Here is a 19,930-nt window from a genome sequence, read left to right as displayed (position 1 = left end):
AGCAGTTTCTTTCTGTTTTATTTATCTGCCTCAGAATCCTCTGCAGCCATTACAAAACTATCTCTTATAGAAACTAGGTGGGTAACTAAGAATCACCTTTCTCATCTTCTGAGGGTAAAGGACAGTAAAGAAGAGAGTTGCCCCTATATTACTGGAAAACTTAGTAGTAACCTAGCCTGGCTTCCTTTTACCCAGTCTTTATTAGCAATCAGTGTCATTAGAGTTGGGCTGTAGTTACATATATAATAAGTAAATGAATAAATAAATAACCCTCCTCATCATAATCAGCAGTTTATTATCACTAGATGGTGGGCACAGACTGCTTTACTTTCTTTATGCCAATATTTATGTGCTAAATTGGGCCCATAATTATGGAACTATGGAAATGTATTATTGGAACCAAAGCTCTCTGATAAGCATGGCTTGCTCTAACAGGCTGGAGTAGGATGCCTGTTTGTGAGTTGAAGCCAACTTGTGATGCATAGTGAATTGTTCCAGGCTAAACTAGATTACAGTGAACTCTTGTCTAAATTTAGAAAATAAAATATAATAAAAGAGGCTTTGGGTTTATCCAGTTCATGCTCTGTGTTAACCATGGATCCCCTTTCCCTCTTCAGTAACTTCCCAAAGTTTAGTGACCAAAGTTCCTGTCTAAATAGTTTGACAAACGTGAGCTTAAGTTGCAAATGAAAATTGCTGAAATTCTCAGTCTAATTAAAATTAGATTCGGACTGGATAAAAAGATGCTGTTATGTTTAGGGCAGTTGGGTCAAAGGTACAGACAATGCCCAGGGCCATATTTAAGAAGCATTTTTAAGGGTCTCTCACGTCTCTGTGACCTTCCCTTATTTGCTTAGCAACTTCATCTATAACCATTGTTTCATCCATGACTCATAAGCTGAAGAAGACATGAACATTGTCCACCTCGATTTTCCTCTAAGTACCTGGTATCTATTTTCTTCCTGACATTCTGCATGTTTGACATATCGAATTAAATCCTTCCTCTCCCTTGACAAGCTGTAGCCCAGCTCTAATGCCTAAATGTCCTCTGCACAGTGTTCTCCAAATCAGCCTCTCTCCTGGGCTTATGGTCATCATTCAGTCCATGCCTTGATGTCACTCTCTCAGGACAAGTGCTTATCACAGCCTATCACTTGCATTTCTGAGTCTTTCCTTACATAGAGCCAGGTCACTTCTTAACCCATACCATCAAGGTAACTTTGTTCCCCAGTTTCTCTGCTTATGGCTCTTCCTGCTCCAGGCCAAATTCAGTATTCAGGAGTAGCCAAGGAACAACTGAGAATAATTAAATCCAGCTTGTTAGGTTAAAAATGGGGTCAGTAATGGGCTCTAAAAGGCTTAAGTTGGAGTTTCTATTGGAGCTCCTTCCTCTGCTGAATGAAGGAACAATTGTACTACTTCTGGGTCCAGAAAACTAGAGCATCAGTCTGAGCAGACAGCAGTATGGAGCACATTTCCTTCTGCCCCACCTGCAAATAGTGCTGAGATTGTCTTTCCTGCTGTTTTCCTCCTTCAGACCTCACAGTGTGTTCTCTTCTGGAGAGAGGCTCCCCTTGCAATCCCAAATCACAGCCTTTCAGTTAAGTTTCTGCTATCTTGGGCCTTTAAGTAACCTGACTATATTTGGTTATTGGATACCTTTTATGTGCTAGGCAGGCTCTGTGGCCAGAAAGTTTTTTTATTTGTTCACCGTAGCAACCTCATAAAAATATTACAAGCTTGAATTTTTACTATTTACATTTTTATTTATATTGTGTGCGTGTGTATATGAGAGAGACAGACAGATAGACAGACTCAGATACACACAGAGATGGGAAGGGAGAGAGAGAGAAAGAGAGAAGGGGGAGGGAGGACACACACATGTGAAAGTCAGAGATAGATTCTGTTGGTCAAATTCAGATCATTGGAGTTTTGTGAAAAATACCTTTTACCCACTGAGCCATCTTGCTGGCTCCAGGTTTGAATTTTTACACCCATCTTATAGAAAGAGAAATCCAAATATATTGTGGTTCTATGTCCAGCAGAGCCCAGAATGGGTGGGGTCTGGCAGTGAGTGAGAAGGGGGAAGAGAAGGCCATCTCTGAGGAGCTTAGTGTTACAGACACCTCTCTTAGATGATCTTCAGTGAGACAGCTTGTGCATCAGCTTGTGCATATACATTTTTATTCAGGGTCGACAGGGCTATATATGAACCTTGGAGCATGGGAGGAGTTTTCAGGGTGAGTGTAAGTCATTGGCTGGAGTTTAACATGCTTGTTTGCATGGAGAGTCATTCCAGAAATCGCTGTGCTTGCTGAGTGGATTCTTAGAGAGAGAGGAAATTGAACGTGTAGGTTTGCCAAGGACTACTGTGACCTTCCTCAGGCAGAGGGTGTGTGAGTCAGGCTTCCCAGATAGGTCAGGCAGAGAAGAGGAAACCTTGCTGGAAAAGGGAGTCCTTTTTCATCTTGCACAGAGTTCAGAGGAGCTGTGGGGACATGGTAGAAGGCGACCTTAAATAGCAGGATTTCCCAACAATATGTGTCTATGAAAATGGTACAATTAAACCCATTAATTTCTATGCCAACTTGGAAAAGGGGGCGGGGAGCCAGTATCATCTGGGTAGTAAGTGGCAAAACATATTGAACTGGGGGGAAGGTTTAATTCAAGGTGATGTACCTTGAACAAAGGAACAAAAGGAAAGGGGAGAAGAATGGTCTGAGCTACACAGTGAGCAGGTAGATAGATGGGCAGGTAGGTTAGTAGATAGATGAAAGATTAGATAGATGGATGGATAGGTGGATAGATGATAAAAATTAAATATGCTAAAACTGAGGTCTGTATAGACTAGGAAAATATCTGCGATTACCTAAGTAGCAAACACCAAATCAGGACTCTGAACTCAGCTATCTGTCTCTAAAAGCCCTTTTTAACATATCAGTGATTTAAACATTGGGTTCTTTGGAAGTGTCTTATGGTGGTGAGAGACACCAATAGGAGGTTGAGTAAGACCTGCCCCCTTCTCTTACTTTAATCTGAGCACCTGTTTATAATAAGATTTTTAAACCTGAGCATCCAATACAGCATGTGTTGGCATGGATATTTAACATTAAGAATTTGAATGTAGGTTTGAATGTACTAGTAAATAGATACTTTATTTCAAATGAAAGAAAATCTATCATTAGTTATCAACCAGTAAGATTTTAGTAGATTAGGCTAGGCATCTGGGAATCATAAGCATTTAAAAATTTATTTAGTTCAGATTTTGCAATGCTAGGCATAAGGGGAGGTTCGAAGTACTGAGAGTCACCCAACCTGAAGCCAGTGTCTGCTCAGGAAGAGGGACCACGGAAAATGGGATGGGCCTGTTTTCGCCAAATGTTCACAACATAGTGTCAGTGCAACTTGATGATTCCCTTAAGCTTCTAATGAAAACCAGACTGAAGGCAAATCAAAGGAGCCTCAGCCTTTTAGCTCAGGAGAGCGCTTTGGTCTGAGCTGCGGATTTCTTTGCATTTGTGTGTTCATGCATTCACTCATTCATTCATTCCAATGATGGAGGGGAAGCTCAGCTATAGTGAGTTTTACCAGGGAAGCAAGCTTTCTGAAAACACTTGAGATTGCACTGCAACAGAATTTTGCTCAGTTATCTCTTTTCTTATTTAAAAGTGGAAACCTAGCAAATGTTTGGGTATTCCTTTGAAACTCTCCCATGCTTATACTGCTTTAAGGTAAAGATAGAGGCAGCCATGAGATTAAAAGCTAAGTCCCTTTCCCAAGAAAAAAAGTAAGTTTTTCTCTATTGCCCAGCTTAGATTATGGATTTTCTGTTATTTCCCAGAAAGCAAGAAGTGGGATTTTACCTAAGAAAGTCTGAAAAAAATGTCACAGCAGCTGATAAATGGAATTGGAAATGGAGAAGATACAAAGTATATTATGTCCTTTAAAAGCATCAAGAGTCAAAACTATCAGGAGATGAAGCTCAGAGCCAACCTCACCTCAAGAAACAGAGACTTCTGCTAAGAGAAATATATTTTGAGTTCCCTGTTCATGATCATATCTGACTCTTGTTTTATTTCTATTGCAGTTGCTACATTGATGGCCGGGTGGTCAAGGTGATGGACTTCCTGAAAACTCGTCTGTTAGATACACTCTCTGACCAGATTAGGAAAATTCAGAAAGTGAGTAAAATTATCTGTGAGCTGCTGTGTTTGGAACTAAGACAAGGAGAAGGTCACAGGGTCTCAGCTGGAATTTAGTGCTGTGGGAACCAGAGTAGGAAAAGAGTCTCATCGGGCGTGACCAGCGTCACCCTCTTTCAGTGATGATTGTGGATCATCATTTTTCACAGTTGGAAAGGTTTGTATTTGTCACATCAAGATCTAGAGCCACTCTAACTGATGGTGTCAGAGTATGGAGCTCTTACACAGTGCTCATGGGAATGGAAGTAGAGCGATCATGGGAAGTAGGACAGAAGTGTTTCAAAAACCAGAAACAGAGCTGTACATGGCCCAGGCATCCGAAGGAAGCACGGTTTTCATATCAAAGAGCAGCTTGCGCTCTCATGCCTCCTACAGTGTTATTGAAAACAACTGAGATTCAGAATCAACCAAGATATCTAACAATAGACAAATAAAGAAACAGTCTAACATTCATTATGCAAAACGATGAAATCCTGTCATTCTCAGAGAAATAGTTGAAACTGGAGGTCATTATGTTGACTAGAATAAACCAGACTAAGAAAGACAAATACTGCGTGTTTCCTATGCAAGAGGTAAAATGATTCACTCAAACTAGAAAATAGTAGACACTAGAGGAGGAGAGGGGGCTGGGGATAGCAAATTTGGATAACAGGTACCATAATAACACGTAATAAATATATTCATGCTTCCAGCACTATAAGGTGACTATAGTAAGGTAGTTTATCAACAACTGGAAGAGAGTCCAGAGGCTCTAAATGTAGAGAAATAATGAGGAGGTGAAAATCTTTATTATATAACTGAAATAGTACACAGAATCCTGTAAATATGTACAATTATTATAAATTAATTACAACAAAAAGGACAATTCAAAGAATGAAAACTCCACATGGGAATCATATTTGTTTGTTTCAAAAAACAGAATTTTTTCTTCATCCTTCCAACTTTGCCCTACATGTACAATCAAGTAAAACTCTTATTTTTATTTAGAGGGCTTCTGTATATAATAAAAAATATTTTAACAGTAATTCTAAGTAGTAAAGAAATGGCAAGTGTGTTTGTTTTTCTCTTCCTGGGGATTTCTGCGGGGCTAGGTTAAGGAGACACTCATTGCTCACATTGGCTGAACGTCTGGTTTTGAGAGCGAATGACTCTGATCCATATGCATGCAAGAGCTGAGTTCTGTAAAAGGAAGAGGAAGCTAAATCATATTAAGCAGCTACACATAGGCCTTCCCAGCAAGACCCCTTTAGTTCATGGACCAATCAAAAGAACCAGTGATGGTCATTAGCAATGGATCGAGTCTCATTCCTGCTGCTCCAGTTTAGTGTGGCTGGGGGAGATCTGCCTTGAATAGTCATCTGCCTAGTGATTCTGTGGGTTATAGGCTACAGGGTCACATTTTGAGATATTTAGATTTGTTCATTCTGAATTACGAGTATCTTGTGTCTACGATTTCCACTGGGCCTCATTAAAATTCCGTATCTTGTGCTGTCCAGTTAGGTTCTTTTCCAGAAATTTGGACTCTGAGGATTCTCAGCTATCTTTTTGAGCAGATAAAATACCTCTCAACAAGGAGTTTCTCTGTAAATGTGGGGTGAATGGGTAAGTGGATGAATGAATGAATGGTTAATGTTTAAAACTACCTCTGAAAGAAACTTCTCTTTGAAGCCATCATAGAAAAGCACCATTGAGAACTAACATGAAAGTCAAAGCATTTTTTATATTCTCATCCTAATGTCATATTCAAATAACTACAGCCTCCATGTTCAGTCGCTCTTGGAGAGTATTAGAACCTGAGAGCACTCAAGACTTCTGGATTTCTGCATCCCAGTGTAATCACCTTGGGACCAAGTACATTGACCAGAACCATTTTCTCTCACTGCCTTCTATTAAGCAAGAAGAGCTAAGTGGTTTGAAATATTTCTGCCAGTCTGACAACCATTAGGGGCAAGTATTGCTAGCACCAGGCAAAGTGCGAGATTCCGGAGACACAAAATAGAATAAAATGTGGCCTCAAGGAATTCAGTCTTAAGTTTTAATATTTGAATAGGTTGAAACCTGTTGCCTGGCACAGAAGAATTATCACCTAATGCGGATCGTGGTGGTACATGCCTAGAACTTAGCTGGGGCAAGAGGATCTTGAGGTGGAAGCAGCTAATGAGACCTTGCATCAAAAAGAAACAAAAATCAACCTATGGAATCCTGCAGTTTTTCTAGACTCAGTATGCTAATTATGTGTTGCCCCCTAAGCGGACCCTAGAAGGGATTTTCTTTAATTCATTTACTTGTAAGTTATTCTCTCACCCTATAAATATGTAGATATTTATGCTTCAGAGTGCCTTCTAAGTGCTTTTATTGCAACAATATGAAAAATGCTCCAGTCCCTTTGTTTTGGGCTCTTCTGGCTTTGAACCTGAGTAAAGGATTGTTGTTAGTAGTATTGTGCTAAGAGAGGAGGTCCTAACTGTATGCATCTTATTAGTTAAGTGTAGCAGGTGGGGAGAAGGTAAAACAAGAGGATAGGAATTCTCTTTCCTTCTCACCCTCTACCACTGTATAATCCTTGACCATCATGGAACTTCCAAAAGCTAAACTAGGAGCAAAGCTTACTTCTTGTTTTATATAGGGTCCCAGAAATACAAGGAAATTGAGATTCAAGCCTTTTAAAATGTGCCTGATACCCTTGAAGTGGCCTCCCACTTCAGGAAGGAACTTTGGAAACCCCCTGGAGAAATGACCTATAAATAAAAGCTTCCTGGATCAGGCACACCTTTTGACCATTGCAAGCATAACATACCCAGCGGTCCTTTCAATTCATGATCCCTATTCTGGTTCTCTATGGCTGTGTAACCTATCATTCTGAAGCTTCACGGCAAAAACATCATTTATTAAGTGATGGAACATATAAGCTGGAATTTACACCAGACACAGCCGGGATTGTTTGCCTGCTCCATGGTAGCTGAAACTGTAAGCTGGAAGAGTTTATAGCTGTATGCATCAGGATTGTCACACAGGATTATTAGAAGGCATTTTCACTCAGCTAGTTTTGTTGATAACAGCTGTCAGCTTTCCCCTTAGCTGTGACTAAGAACCATGATATCCAAGACTTTATTTTATTTTTTAACCTATAAAGATGCTAAGAATTCTACATTTTCTCCTGTTTAATGAAATGAAGGCGGTTACACCCAGATGTTGTGTTAATTCATATGGGCAGCAGTCATTATTGCCGTTATATTGTTAGTTATTACAGTTACTTTAATAATCTTTTGAGATTATTTAATAGATTATTTAATAAAAGATTATTTAATAATCTTTGTGACTACAAATGCTCCACACTACCTTCTCCACTCGTTCTTTGTCTTTTTTCTCTTTCTTCGTACTTTGAACCCTAGAGAATATAATAGGTGATATTTTTGGCACCTGAAAGGCAGTGACTCAATTGCTAAAAGCAGCTGTGGTCTCCAAATTTGGACTGCCATTTAGAGAAGAATTCTGTTTTCTCAGCAGTCAGTGAATTATCATGTTTGATGAAAATCTATATGATACTTTTGGAAACCAATGAAATGTCTGGACAACCCCCACCTTCGGATGAGCCGCACACCCCTTTCCATTAGAACAAGGATAATCATCTCAATCTTGGCAGATGAGTCAAAGGGAAGAGTTGAGAATCTCACAATGCAGAGACAGGTCAGATGGGAAACGTGAGAGAGAGAGACATTTAGGTCACAGCGCAGATGGTATAGTGTGGAGAGCTGGGCTGACTCCAAAACAGTGACATAAGAACCAAGAAGAACCATTTTGGCTCAAATCTTTTGGACTCTGTGATTTGTGTCTTCATCTCCTAGAGGAATCAGAGGAGGAAATAACACTTTTTATATTATTTTCAGCAATTCAATAAGCACAGGAAGGAGTTGGTGAAATCCCAGTCAGGAGGAAAGTATTTCCAAAAGTATTGTCCATATGATTGCACTTTGACTATTAAATAAACTACAGTTGGCTTCCTGGGTATTTGAAAAGTTAATTTCTTCCTCCTTCCTCTCTATCCTTTCTCCATTCATTTATCAACTGACCATTTGTAGAATTTTCTAGACTTCTCAGAACACGACACTAAGCAGAGCTAATGTGAAGCTTGTCCTCACCAACCTTATAGTCTCGTGGGAAGCAGTTAATGAAGCATATTGATAAGAACATGCAGTGATGGCTACAATAGTGTGTTGTGGGAACCCCTCATGTCATCCATCCATCTTACAGTGTAAGGGGAGAGAAGCCATGGGAAGTCTTCCAGAGCAAGTGCTACCTAAAGGAAAGAGTCCCTCTGATGCAGGTTTTCTTAGGCTACTATATGGGCCATTGGTAGATGTGTGAGGGTAAGAGAATGGTAAGTGTGGTCCTTAAAAAGACTTCTCTCATTTTTATTAAGTAATTCAGAGAAAAATGCTAAACATCACATGAAGCACAGGTAACTGAAACAGCCACCTGCTACATTCTCTCTGTGTGTCTCTCTCCCTCTGTCTTTCTCACTGTCTGTCTCCCTCCCTCCACACTCTCACTCTGCTTATCTTTCCTGTAAGTTACTGCTACCTAGGAGAGGAAAAGACTGTGAGCATTTTCCTCAGGAAAGCAGAATGGTGGATTTGCATGTAGCCTGAAGAGTCTAGCAGGTCCATTTGTTCACCAGGGTTGTTTCCTGGAGGCAGTAGTCAAAGAAGACCGGTTATCACTAGAAGAGAAGGAAGCCTTGGTGATTGCATGGCATAACCAACACCAGAGGGAAGATCCCACCTAAGAATTATAGGAGTTATGTCTAATAAGGCATAGTACACTCCGAGGAAATAAAGACTGGAAATGTTTGGTTTGGGCAGCATAGGTTTACTTAGAAATTGATCAGGGGAAGGCTTTAGAAGATGTGTAAGCGGCAATGAATGCCACACTTACCATCCTTTATTCACCTATTGCTTATGTTATTGAATAAAGGTCAACTCTTTTGAAATCTCAGTAAATACAATGTTAATATACTGCTTTTAATACATCTTAGATGTTAAGCTATGGAAGTAAGGTAGAAAAATAATCCTGGTAAATTAATAAACATATCAGAAAGAAACTTTGGTTATTAGTGAAACTTCTGGTTTGTCAGTTTGTCCACTTATATGAGCTTTTTAATACATTAAAAATAGTTACTTTTGAGAATGACAGAATAACTAGAAGCATGACTAAAGAAGGAAATAATAATGTTATTCTTCTTTAGGAAGAGAAACCAGAAAATATAAACATCAGTAAATTAAAGTGGTACTTATTGAGCAAAAAAATAAAATAAAAAGAAAGGACATGACTGGTCCTACGTTTCAGCACCAGAAGAATGAGAGAGAGAGAGAGAGAGAGAGAGAGAGAGAGAGAGAGAGAGAGAGAGAGACTGCTCCTATGTGGTGGAAAAGAAAGTTTATTGTAAATAAAAGAGAGAGCATAGCCGGAGGCAGGGACATCTGGAAGAGTCCAGAGTGGACATGACCAGACAGAGCTGGCCCATATGAGAAGAGATGAGACCAGAGAGCCAAACCAAGAAGCCAGGAGGGTGAAGAATAGATGAAAAGTGCCAGGTATCCAAATTGGCTGAATTAAATAGGGAAGGACAGCTGGGGGAAGCATATACCAGCCACTACCTGTAACAGGTAGAGACTGAGAAGTTCTGGGAGAACCTGGTATCCAGTTTCATATTGATATATTAATAAATACCTCAGCCATTTGTCCCGGGTTTGAGACCAAACAGATATCATCACAAACAAAGAACAACAAACCAGTGTTTATGAAATCATTCACTCTTTCAACAATACTGAATCCCTTTACTGTTCCAGTGTGTATCAGTTGGCAGATAATCAATATTGAAATAAGGGAAACACAAAGTACATGGGACGCATGACCAAGAAGTAATGTCTTAGCTCCTTGACAGTTGTACATGTGCTGTTCACACTGAAAGCTTAGTCTGTGGCTAACATCACAGTGTGGTCTAACACTACAGAAATGAATGTAGAGACCCTGTGAATTGTGTCTACATACAGGCGTAAAAGAAGAGTGTCTTCTATGTGGATAGAGGAGAAGGAAAGGGTTTTTGGTTTTTTTTGTTTTTTTTTTTTTTGACCCAAATAATGTTACAATCCGTTTATAAATGTCAGATATTCCATTTTAGAAAATAATGTTTTGTTTTGTTTTACCTTAGAAATATGATGTGAAATATTAACCTGGAAAAATGTCATTTACCCTGGTTGAACTCCACAACAAGATATTAGTGTCAAAGAGTAGATATCAGTGGAGAGGAACAGGAGTAGAAGCCAAGAAAGCAGATCAAAGGAAGAATATACTGAGACCACAAATACAGCATGTACTGCATTAATGAATTGGGATAATATCCATGGGCCATCCAAATTTTATGGGGCATAAGTCTTATACAATGGGGACCTTTTGAAGAGAAAGAAAGCAGAACCACTTTGTGAAGTCTAGAGATACTAACCTGTGAAGCCCTTAGTGGATCTGCTTTCTCTCTCTTAAAAAGGTCCCCATTGTATAAGACTTATGCTGAACACACACAGTCAAGACAAAATCAGCTATTTTGAGCATATGAAAGGAAACAAGGAAGAACATTCCAGAAACCCAACACAATGATAAGCGATAGTGAAGACTGAATGGAAAGCAGTTACTGACTGCTTACCGAAGCCTTCCTTTCCCCAACCTTTTCTGACTAACCAATATTTCAGGTTCCTGGATGATTTGTCCATTCAAATGCCAGACTCCTCCTACCTTGGTAATGGTGGTAATGTTACTTTAGTTTAGGACAAGAATTAGAACCAATCTACTTACTTTCATGCTGAAATGCTATCAAGGTGCCCCTCCCACTAATAACCTCTTTTGCTCCAGATAGCTATCTGAACACAGAGCTATTTCCGAAGCCACCCACATCGCCACTCCTTTCCCTGTCCTCTGTCAACAATTGCATGGAGCAGAAGGCATCAACACCTAGTATGGAAAAGCCCCGTCTAGTGACCAGCACTTGTTGAACACCATGAAAGCTTTAAAGCTCTCATTCAACCCTCACCTTCAGAGCAGTCACCCCAGATTGTCAACTGATCGTGGTGTCGCACTGGTATTCCCTCACCAAGAGCATGACTAATTTTTGAAAGCACTTCTAATCTTGGGTGAATAGAAAGAAATTTTATGTAAGTTACAAAATAAATCATTAATAGATGCCAAATACAAACAGTGTAATGGCCAAGTAGGGTTCTGCAGTGAAGTAGACCTGAGTTTGAATTTTCAAGCTCTGTGGCCTTGAACAAGTTACAGCAGATTAATATTGTATGAATGGCATTTGTAATCAAAAGGTAATATATTTTGGAAAATAATGATATATCTTTCATAATTTAGTGCTTTTGAGATCAGAGTGTTTTTCTTCAGCATTATCAATTAAAACTTGCCTAGAGTTTACCCTTTTGCTCCTAGCTGCTGTTAAGTTGATGGTGTAGTCTATAAATATCACTGTCTAAAACTCATACAATGTCAAGGGTGAAAACCTTGGCCTTCTAATCAGCCTCTGCAAGGCTAGCTCCTGCTATAATAATCACTGGTGCCTTGTATGAAGGGCAAAAGCTAGATTCTCTTAGGTCACGCTCTCCTGTTTGTATAGACAGAGCCAAGTGGATCACACAGGCTCATTTACTTGGGACTCATAGAACTTAAGCTACCAGATCCTTACTTTCACAGACAGCAAGCAGTAGACTTCAATTAGAATATAACAGAGCTCTAACTGGAATAGTGAGCGCATGGTGCTTGCCCTTGCTAGCTGGAGGTCGTTAGTTAGTTGCCTTTACATCCAATAAAATGTCCTCATTTGCTGACTGAATATTTAATAAAGTCACTGTCAGGAAGTTCATGAGGCATGAAAAAAGGGGAATACAAAGTTACATTTATGTGCAGTAAGAGAAGATCGTTGATAGCTTTGAAGAACTTTGAAACTTGGACAAAATAAGAAAACTTTCTGAAGAGTTGAGGAATATTCTCTAGAGAAAATAATGTTTGAAATAATCCTTGAGAAAACTAACAAAGGCATTGGGGGGGGAGGGCAAATGGAAGCAAGTAAATAACCAAAGTATAAGACATCTTTCTAAAGTAGAAAGGTCATCCTACATGGGCTTTAAGAGGAAGGACTGGAGGATGGATAACTAAGCGTGCTTCTGTAAGGTGGTAAATACCACCTTAATAAAGCTGCCAGTGTTGTAACTGATGCTCAGTGGTCACTGAGTTCAGTACAGTTACTTGCTGTTCGCCTCTTTGGCAATCAAACAGACCTCTCAGTGAAGAAAGGGAAATGGCTGCTCCCTGCTAATAGCAATGCAATGAGAAACCGTTGAAAGTTCCAAAACTGAGGAGGGGTTCCCCAGCTAAGAAAGGGCAGCAGGATGAAGGATGGTCTAGAAAAGAGAAAGACAGAGAGACCAAGAAAAAAACTGTGAGGTCAAAACTCAAGAAGGAAGAGAGAGGAAGGAAAAACAGGATCGATTTTACTCCCTTCCTCAAACCAAACAGAAACAATATTGAGAGTTTACCTTGACCACTCAAAAATACATGCAGAGTCAAGACTACTAATATTCAAGGAAGAGATATAGGTAAGACTTAAGGAGCTTCCTGAGGACCAGCCAGATGCTACAGTGGGTAAAGGAGCTAGCCACTACAACTGACAACCTGAGTCCGGCCCCTAGAACCCAAGTGGTGGGAAGGAGAGCACTGACTCCCTCAAAAAGTCCTCTTGACCTCCATGTGCACAATACAGTGCGCACACACACACACACACACACACACACACACACAGTATGTAAAGAATATTAGATTGAAAAAAAAAAAAAACCCACCAAGAAGAAGCTTCCTAAAAGGAATCCTTTGTGGGCAGCTGTGTAGGAGACTTGTTTGGTTACTTAGAGCGCATCTGTTCTTCTGAAGTTCTGGGGAAGGTTGACTCTCAAATACATGAGATCCTGGAATTAATGGGCTCCAGCTTCTTTGGGAGGACGGGCCTCCTGCCAGGCTGATTAGCCCAGCTGGCCTGTCCCTGTTCCTGTTTTATTGCTTCCTTTCTCATTAAGGAAGGTGTTGCTTTGGATAACCATAAACAACATGTCTGCATCAAGGATGCTACCATCTCTCACACAGCTAGTGCCTGAAGCCAGGTCTTCAGGAGTCTTCTTGAAGACTTAGATTCCAGCCTCAGAGACAGGATATCAAGGAGCTGCTGGAAAGGGAAGACCAGGTTTGAAAAAATGTGCCCCATAAATGGTTATGTTCCTATTTTACTTTTAAAAAAAAAATCAGAAACATTTTCTTTTCTCTCTCCTCTCCCCACCCCACATCTCTTCTGCCTCAGAGACTCTCCATAAACACACCAAACATTTTCACTCACTTCTTGCCTCTGACATGTGAGAGAAGATTCTGAAAAGGTTTAAGCCTCCCCCCACCCCCAACTCTCTGCCTCTAGAAAAAAAGTAGGGAGTTGTGAGCAGCCAGTGGCCACTTAATGAACTTTTCTTTGGGTGCCTCAAAGCTCCCTTGACCACGTGGGCCCCAGAGTTGAAGTCTGTCTGAGAGCAGAGCAGCTGGAAGGAGCTAAACAGCCAGCTTCCTCCTCCAGCCACTTAGGTCCCTCAGCCCAGCTCGCCACCTCCCAGTGTATCCTTAGAACAGCCTTCACTGGCACATCATTTCTCACCAGGAGCCCTTTCCCTTTCCAGAGCCCTCTCCTTTTCTCTCTCCCAGCACAGGGAGAATCATATTTACTCAGAAAACCACAGTGTTGAACTGTAGTCCTTGGTTTCTTAGCATTTCATTTTCTGAGAGAATTTTGCAGCTGGTTCCATCTACTTTTTCTGTTTCTTTTTTCCTTTTTTTTTTTTTGTTTTTTGTTTTTTGTTTTGTTTGTTTTGTTTGTTTGTTTGGTTTTTCTTCTCTTCAGCCCAAGCTGCTTTTCTCCCCAGGCTCAACCAGCACCCAGCTTCAGCATCCACACCTCCACCACACTTCTCCATGCTGGCCTTCTCTGTTCTTAGAAGACTCCCAGTTCATCGAATTTCCCACCATGTCCTCAGCAGAAAAGGCTTAGACAGCATTTGCTCAACTCCTTAAACTTCCAATGTCAGTGCTTTAGAGGCAGCCCCTCCTGGTGCAACTGCTTCTGTCTGTCAGTCTGACCTCACTTGATGTTCTGTTCATGTGGGTAGCAGGATGCCTGTGTTGAGAATCAGTGCATATATGCTAATTATGTTCATTATGCTAATTGTGCCTATGTCTATAATCTGTGTGTATTTAAAATTCGAAACTGCCCATTCCTAGTGCTTAACATACATCTGGGATATTATCCATTAACCCAAGTGACTCGTCTGAGGTAGGAGCAACCAGTGCTGAAGTTGAACTTTTCAAACACAAACTGAGGTTCCTCGAACAAGGAGAGAAATCTAGAAAATATTTGGGCTTAAGTGCTTGCTATATAGCAGGAACTGTTCCTAAGTTCCATTACAAATGTTAATTGGTTAAATCATAAAATACACTGAGGAAGATATTTTATTCTACACTAGTATACAAAGAATTAATTTACAGTACTCAAGGTCACACAGTGATTACACAAAAAGGCCAGAATTGAAATGCAGAGCCCTGTCTCCAGAGTCCATAGCTCCTGAAAGCTAACTCACCAATCATAAGGGGGGGGGGAGGGAGGGGAAGAGCTAACTGAGGGTAAGCCCAGGGCTTCATGCAAGCTGAGCACATGCTTTCTATCCTCAGCTCCAAAAACAAAACTTTATAAATTATTTTCTTTCAACTCTCCCTACAGTCAGAAGAGAATTCAGATTAACATTTTTTGGGTTTTTTTTTTTTTTTTTTTTTTTTTTGTACCAGTGGACTTTGCAGGGTCTAGTATACATAGTTTTTATAACTCCAGACATTTCCTGGAGTCATATCTTCATTTAAAAGAGACAGGCTTTGGACTATGAAACAAAATCATCTTATACAAATTACCCCTCCAAGTTCAGCACAACACCTTCACCTTCTACCTATGTGTTGAGAGCAAACTGGCTCAAAAAATAGCTGGTCATGATTGTCATATTTTCAATTTCAGAATAATTCTTAGACATAAAATTCTTAGACATTCAAATCATATTGGATGATAATTTGCTTTTAAGAATTGTGAGCTTGTTGGGTTTCATATATGTCATATGTCGAAAGAATCAGGATTTCTCTTTTCCTCTCAGAAGTCAAGACTTGCTACACCAAAGCTCAGCAAATTCATAGGCAGAGTTCTTGCCCGGTCTTTTGTGTCCTGGAAAGTTTTCATTGTATGTTTCTGTTTTTCCTAATCTCCAAATTTGCGTTTGCAAGAGGCACGTGGCTTTTCATTCTTTGTCCAGTTTAATCACCCGTTAAATCATCTAGTTTCCTTCAAAAGTGGGGTTTCCTGTGAGCTAGTCCAAGGGCAGATCTGGTGCCGCATCAGCTCCTTCGTATGACTAGAGCTCCGTTTTCAGTGAAGGCCCGCTGATATGCCAACCACTGTGCGAGGAAGGAAAGACTTAAGAAAATAAAACTGAGGAGTGTGGTGGAGAGATGGCAAGCAATTAAGACCAAATACTACTCTTGGACCAGCATACCCAAGTTCAGTTCCCAGTACCTACACTGGGGAGCTTACCAACTGTCTAAAACTCCAGGAAGATCAAAGGCCAGAGGCATCCACAGGCATCTGTACCATTCACATGCACGTACATACACACACACTTTAAAAAATAATAAAAAATAAATATTAAAAAGAAAAGATGAGTGGATTTCCTGACTTCAAACAGATTGTAGTTCAAGGCTTCCTGGAAGCATCATGAGTGGTTCAGAATCCTACTGCCAAGCTGAGAACTATCTGGACTAGTTCTCTGAATTCATTCATCTCCTTAAAGAGTGCCCATAAATCAGTCACTTGCAGGGTCTGCATCCCTTTCCACTAGCTCAGGATTATCCTGTCATTGGCCTCATGTTATTTATTCGTTGTCAAACAGCTGGGATCCTTAGCCCAATCCTTTCGGGTATTATCCCATCTATGTATAAGGACATCGAAGCTCAATGTGGTCGTAGAAATAACAAGACCTTTAATTTGTATATCATGTTACAGATTTCACAATCCTTTTAAGACATGTGTATGACCTCATAGCAGCTACAATAATCTGGCATAAGTCAGATCAGACCCCTCTCCTGCTTGAATCCCTCCAGTAGCCTCCGCCAGGCTTGGAGTGAATGCACCCACCTTGCTTCTCTAACCTGTTGGTCTTTTGCCTCTATTTACTATGATCCAGATGGCCTTCCTCTGCTGTTACAAGCAATGGTCCTGTTTCACCTCACAGCCTTTTTCTGTGCTTTTCCTTTGGGAACATTAAGGACCTGGCTCCCTCTTAATTCAGATACCACCTTACAGAAGACTCTTCACTGAGCAGCGTCTGAAGGACCCCTTCTTCCTGACAGGCTCCTGCCTGCAGTTTCTTTTTGGTTCCTATGATCACTACAATTATTCTTCCTTGTTTGTTTATTTTGCTAGTCCCCTTGAGTGGCTACAGTGTAATCAGCTGCGGCACACCTGCCCCTAGTCTGCTTAGCATTTAGCAGGTGGTTAATAAATGTTGAAGTGATAAAGTGTTTGATAAGGCCTCTAGTTTTGAAATGAAATCCTTGCTTCTTTCTACTCTGTTTTTAAAAATACTCTCCCTGGGCAATTTTACTTATTTCTGTAGTTTATTATACAATTTTAATGACTCCCCAACAATTCAGATCTTCATTTCTGAGATGACCATCTCCAAGGTGTACTTAACCTTTATTTGTATGTAACCTTTATTTGCCTAGCTAATTTTAACTTCTATAATCAAACATGCACTTTTAAACATTAGTTCTTTGAGCGTTTAGTCCAATATGTTTTAATCATCATCACTCTTCCCCCAGCTCCTCCCAAATCCTCCCACCTTTTCTATGCATCCAACTTAGTATCCTGTTTTTCTAAACCCACCAAAACCAATTAGTGATGCTCAAATATTCTAGGATGTATGTTTTTCCACTGGAGCACTGTCAAAATCACTAAGGGCTACATTCACAGAGAAATCTACCTGTCACTCTCCTAGAAGACAGTTGCCACAACTAGGGGTAGCTCCACAACTAGGGGTAGAATTTTGTCTGTAACTTCTATTTCCTTGCTAAGATATTGTCTGACTAGGGCTTGCACAGGTTGTGTACAGACTATTGCAAGCACTGTTAGTTCATATGTACAGCAGTCTAGAAGATGATGATCCCTTGTGGTCGTCTCCCACCGTTGGCCTTTGCATCCTTTCTTCCCCACTCTTCCACAATGATCCCTGAGCCTTGGGGAAAGGGAGACATTGTATATCTGTTCCTTTTAGAGCAGTCTATAGTCTCTTGTCTCTGCATCTTAGTCAGTGTGGGTCTCCGTGTTAATGACCATCTATTATAAATAGAAACTTCTTCCCATGAAATAAGGGTTGACAAATGTATTGATCCATAGGTATAGTGATAGAATTTGGGAATAGTTTAGTACTGTATTCATTCAGCAGCTTAATAGTACTAACACTCCCCTGGGGCCTCTGACCTGTCCAACCATAGGTAGTTTCTTGGCCTGATAATGGTGCCAAGTATGGGGTGTTTTATCTTGTGAAACAATTAGGCAGTGGTTGGTTACTCCCTGATGTTCATGCCACTATTACACCATGTCTTTCTAAACCAGTTACTATTGTAGTGCCTGGGAGTCAACAAGTTGTAATAAAAGACAGTTTTAAACACTGAGTGTTAAGAGCCAAAAGTGTATGCATTCATATTATAAAATATTAATACATTTTAATATATTATTTTCAAAAGGGACTTATAGTTAGGCTATTTCAAACCCATGCATTTAAAGTTAATGAAGGGTTTTAAGTTCAAGATCATGATTGCTGAAGTCAAAGCTAGTTTGTGATTCATATCAAAATTCTCAGGGTACATTCTACATTATGGTTTTTTTTTGCATGTCTAGATACCACTCCTTATTTTGCTAATTATATATGTGTGTGTGTAAATAATTATACACATATGTAATATACATGTATAATGTATATTAAATAAACATATATATATTTCTCCATTACACATGGAAAAATAATTCATATAATCATAGCATTTATCCTTTGAAAATATGAAAGTCAACAAATTCTAGTATATTCATAAAATGTTTAAATAATTGCCACTTTTTAATTTTAATACATATTCAAGACTAACAAACCTCACACTCATTAGTAAACCATTCCCTTTGTCTCTCAGACTTCTTCTGCTTTATCAACCCTGTGGAACTGTTAATTACTTTGCACCTCTATGAACTTTCTAGAATATAATCTGGACTTTTAAATAAATGGATTCGTGTAATACATGACCTTTTATGTTAGATTTCTTTCACTTAGCATGTTTCCAGAGCTTATCTCTAAGTACAAAGTTAAATTATGAATTGCCTGAAAGCCAAAGGTAAAAAAAGAAAGAAAAGAAAAATATAAGTGAATTCTTCAGCTTTAATTAGTTATAAAGGAAGTACATGTAAAGATATAATGTATTTTAAGGAATCATAAATATAGTCTTCAACTTCACTATATAATTATCACTATATTATTTAATCACTTAGCTGTTTCTCTTGCTTTCTTATTTTTATGATTTCTAATACCCCTTGAGAGAGACACTCTGAGCAATGTTAAAAAGAGTGGAGCAATGGTGATGAAAACCACACGGTGTTGGCACCGAGACAGATGGGTCAAGCAATGGAATAGAACTGAGACCCAGAAATAAACCCACACACCTACAGAAACTTGATCTTTGACAAAGAACCCAAAACCAAACAGTGGAAAAGAGAAAGCATCTTCAACAAGTGGTGCTGGTCTACCTGGCGGTCTGCATGTAGAAGAATGCAAATTGATCCCTATTTATCTCCTTGTACAAAGCACAAGTCCAAGTGGATCAAGGACCTCCACATAAACCTAGATACAATGAATGTAATAGAAGAGAATGTAGGAACTAGCTTCCAACACTCTGGCACAGGGTAATTTTCTGAACTCATGGCTCAGGCTCTAGGATCAACAATTGATAAATGGGACCTAATGAAACTGAAAAGTTTCTGTAAAGCAAAGGATATTGTCAATAGGACAAAACAGCAACCTATAGATTAGGAAAACATCTACATTAACCCTACCTCTGATAAAGGGCTAATATCCAAAATATACAAAGAACTCAAGAAGTTAGAGTCCACCCCCCCCCAAAAAAAAAAACAATTTAAAAATGGGATACAGAGCTAAACAGAAAATTCTCAACAGAGGAATCTTGAGTGGAATGTTTAGCATCCTTAGTCATCAGGGAAATGCAAATCAAAACAACCCTTGATGTCTACCTATGAGTATGGTTGTATGTATAGATATGTATCTCATATTGCATATTCATATACATTCATATAAATATATCTACATATATTCTTTCTGGGAGTCCTAAAGAACCAAGAGCTAGATATTCTACCTTTACAGCAGAACATAGCATCAGTTCACAAAATGTCTTGTCTATGTTTTGTCTTTTTTCTTTTTTGTGTCTTCGTTATATGTTTGACATATGTTCTTAAAACACACAGCTTTGGTCTTTATTATTACACATTAATAAAT

At 39.5% G+C, this 19,930-nt stretch overlaps 1 protein-coding gene across 4 annotated transcripts in view; it reads left to right on the top strand.

Moving 5' to 3' along the window:
• Positions 1–19,930, top strand: part of Hpse2 (heparanase 2 (inactive)) — a 574,766-nt gene that overhangs the window by 420,397 nt on the left and 134,439 nt on the right. For all 4 annotated transcript variants that reach the window (XM_034509671.2, XM_076921673.1, XM_034509663.2 and 1 more), the window contains one exon: positions 4,088–4,181. In XM_034509671.2, the coding sequence (XP_034365562.1) occupies positions 4,088–4,181 (94 nt within the window). The remainder of the gene's footprint in view (positions 1–4,087; positions 4,182–19,930) is intronic.

This window comes from Arvicanthis niloticus, chromosome 1 (genome assembly GCF_011762505.2).
Source record: "Arvicanthis niloticus isolate mArvNil1 chromosome 1, mArvNil1.pat.X, whole genome shotgun sequence".
Taxonomy (NCBI): Eukaryota; Metazoa; Chordata; class Mammalia; order Rodentia; family Muridae; genus Arvicanthis; species Arvicanthis niloticus.
This window is presented reverse-complemented; position numbering and strand designations above follow the sequence as displayed.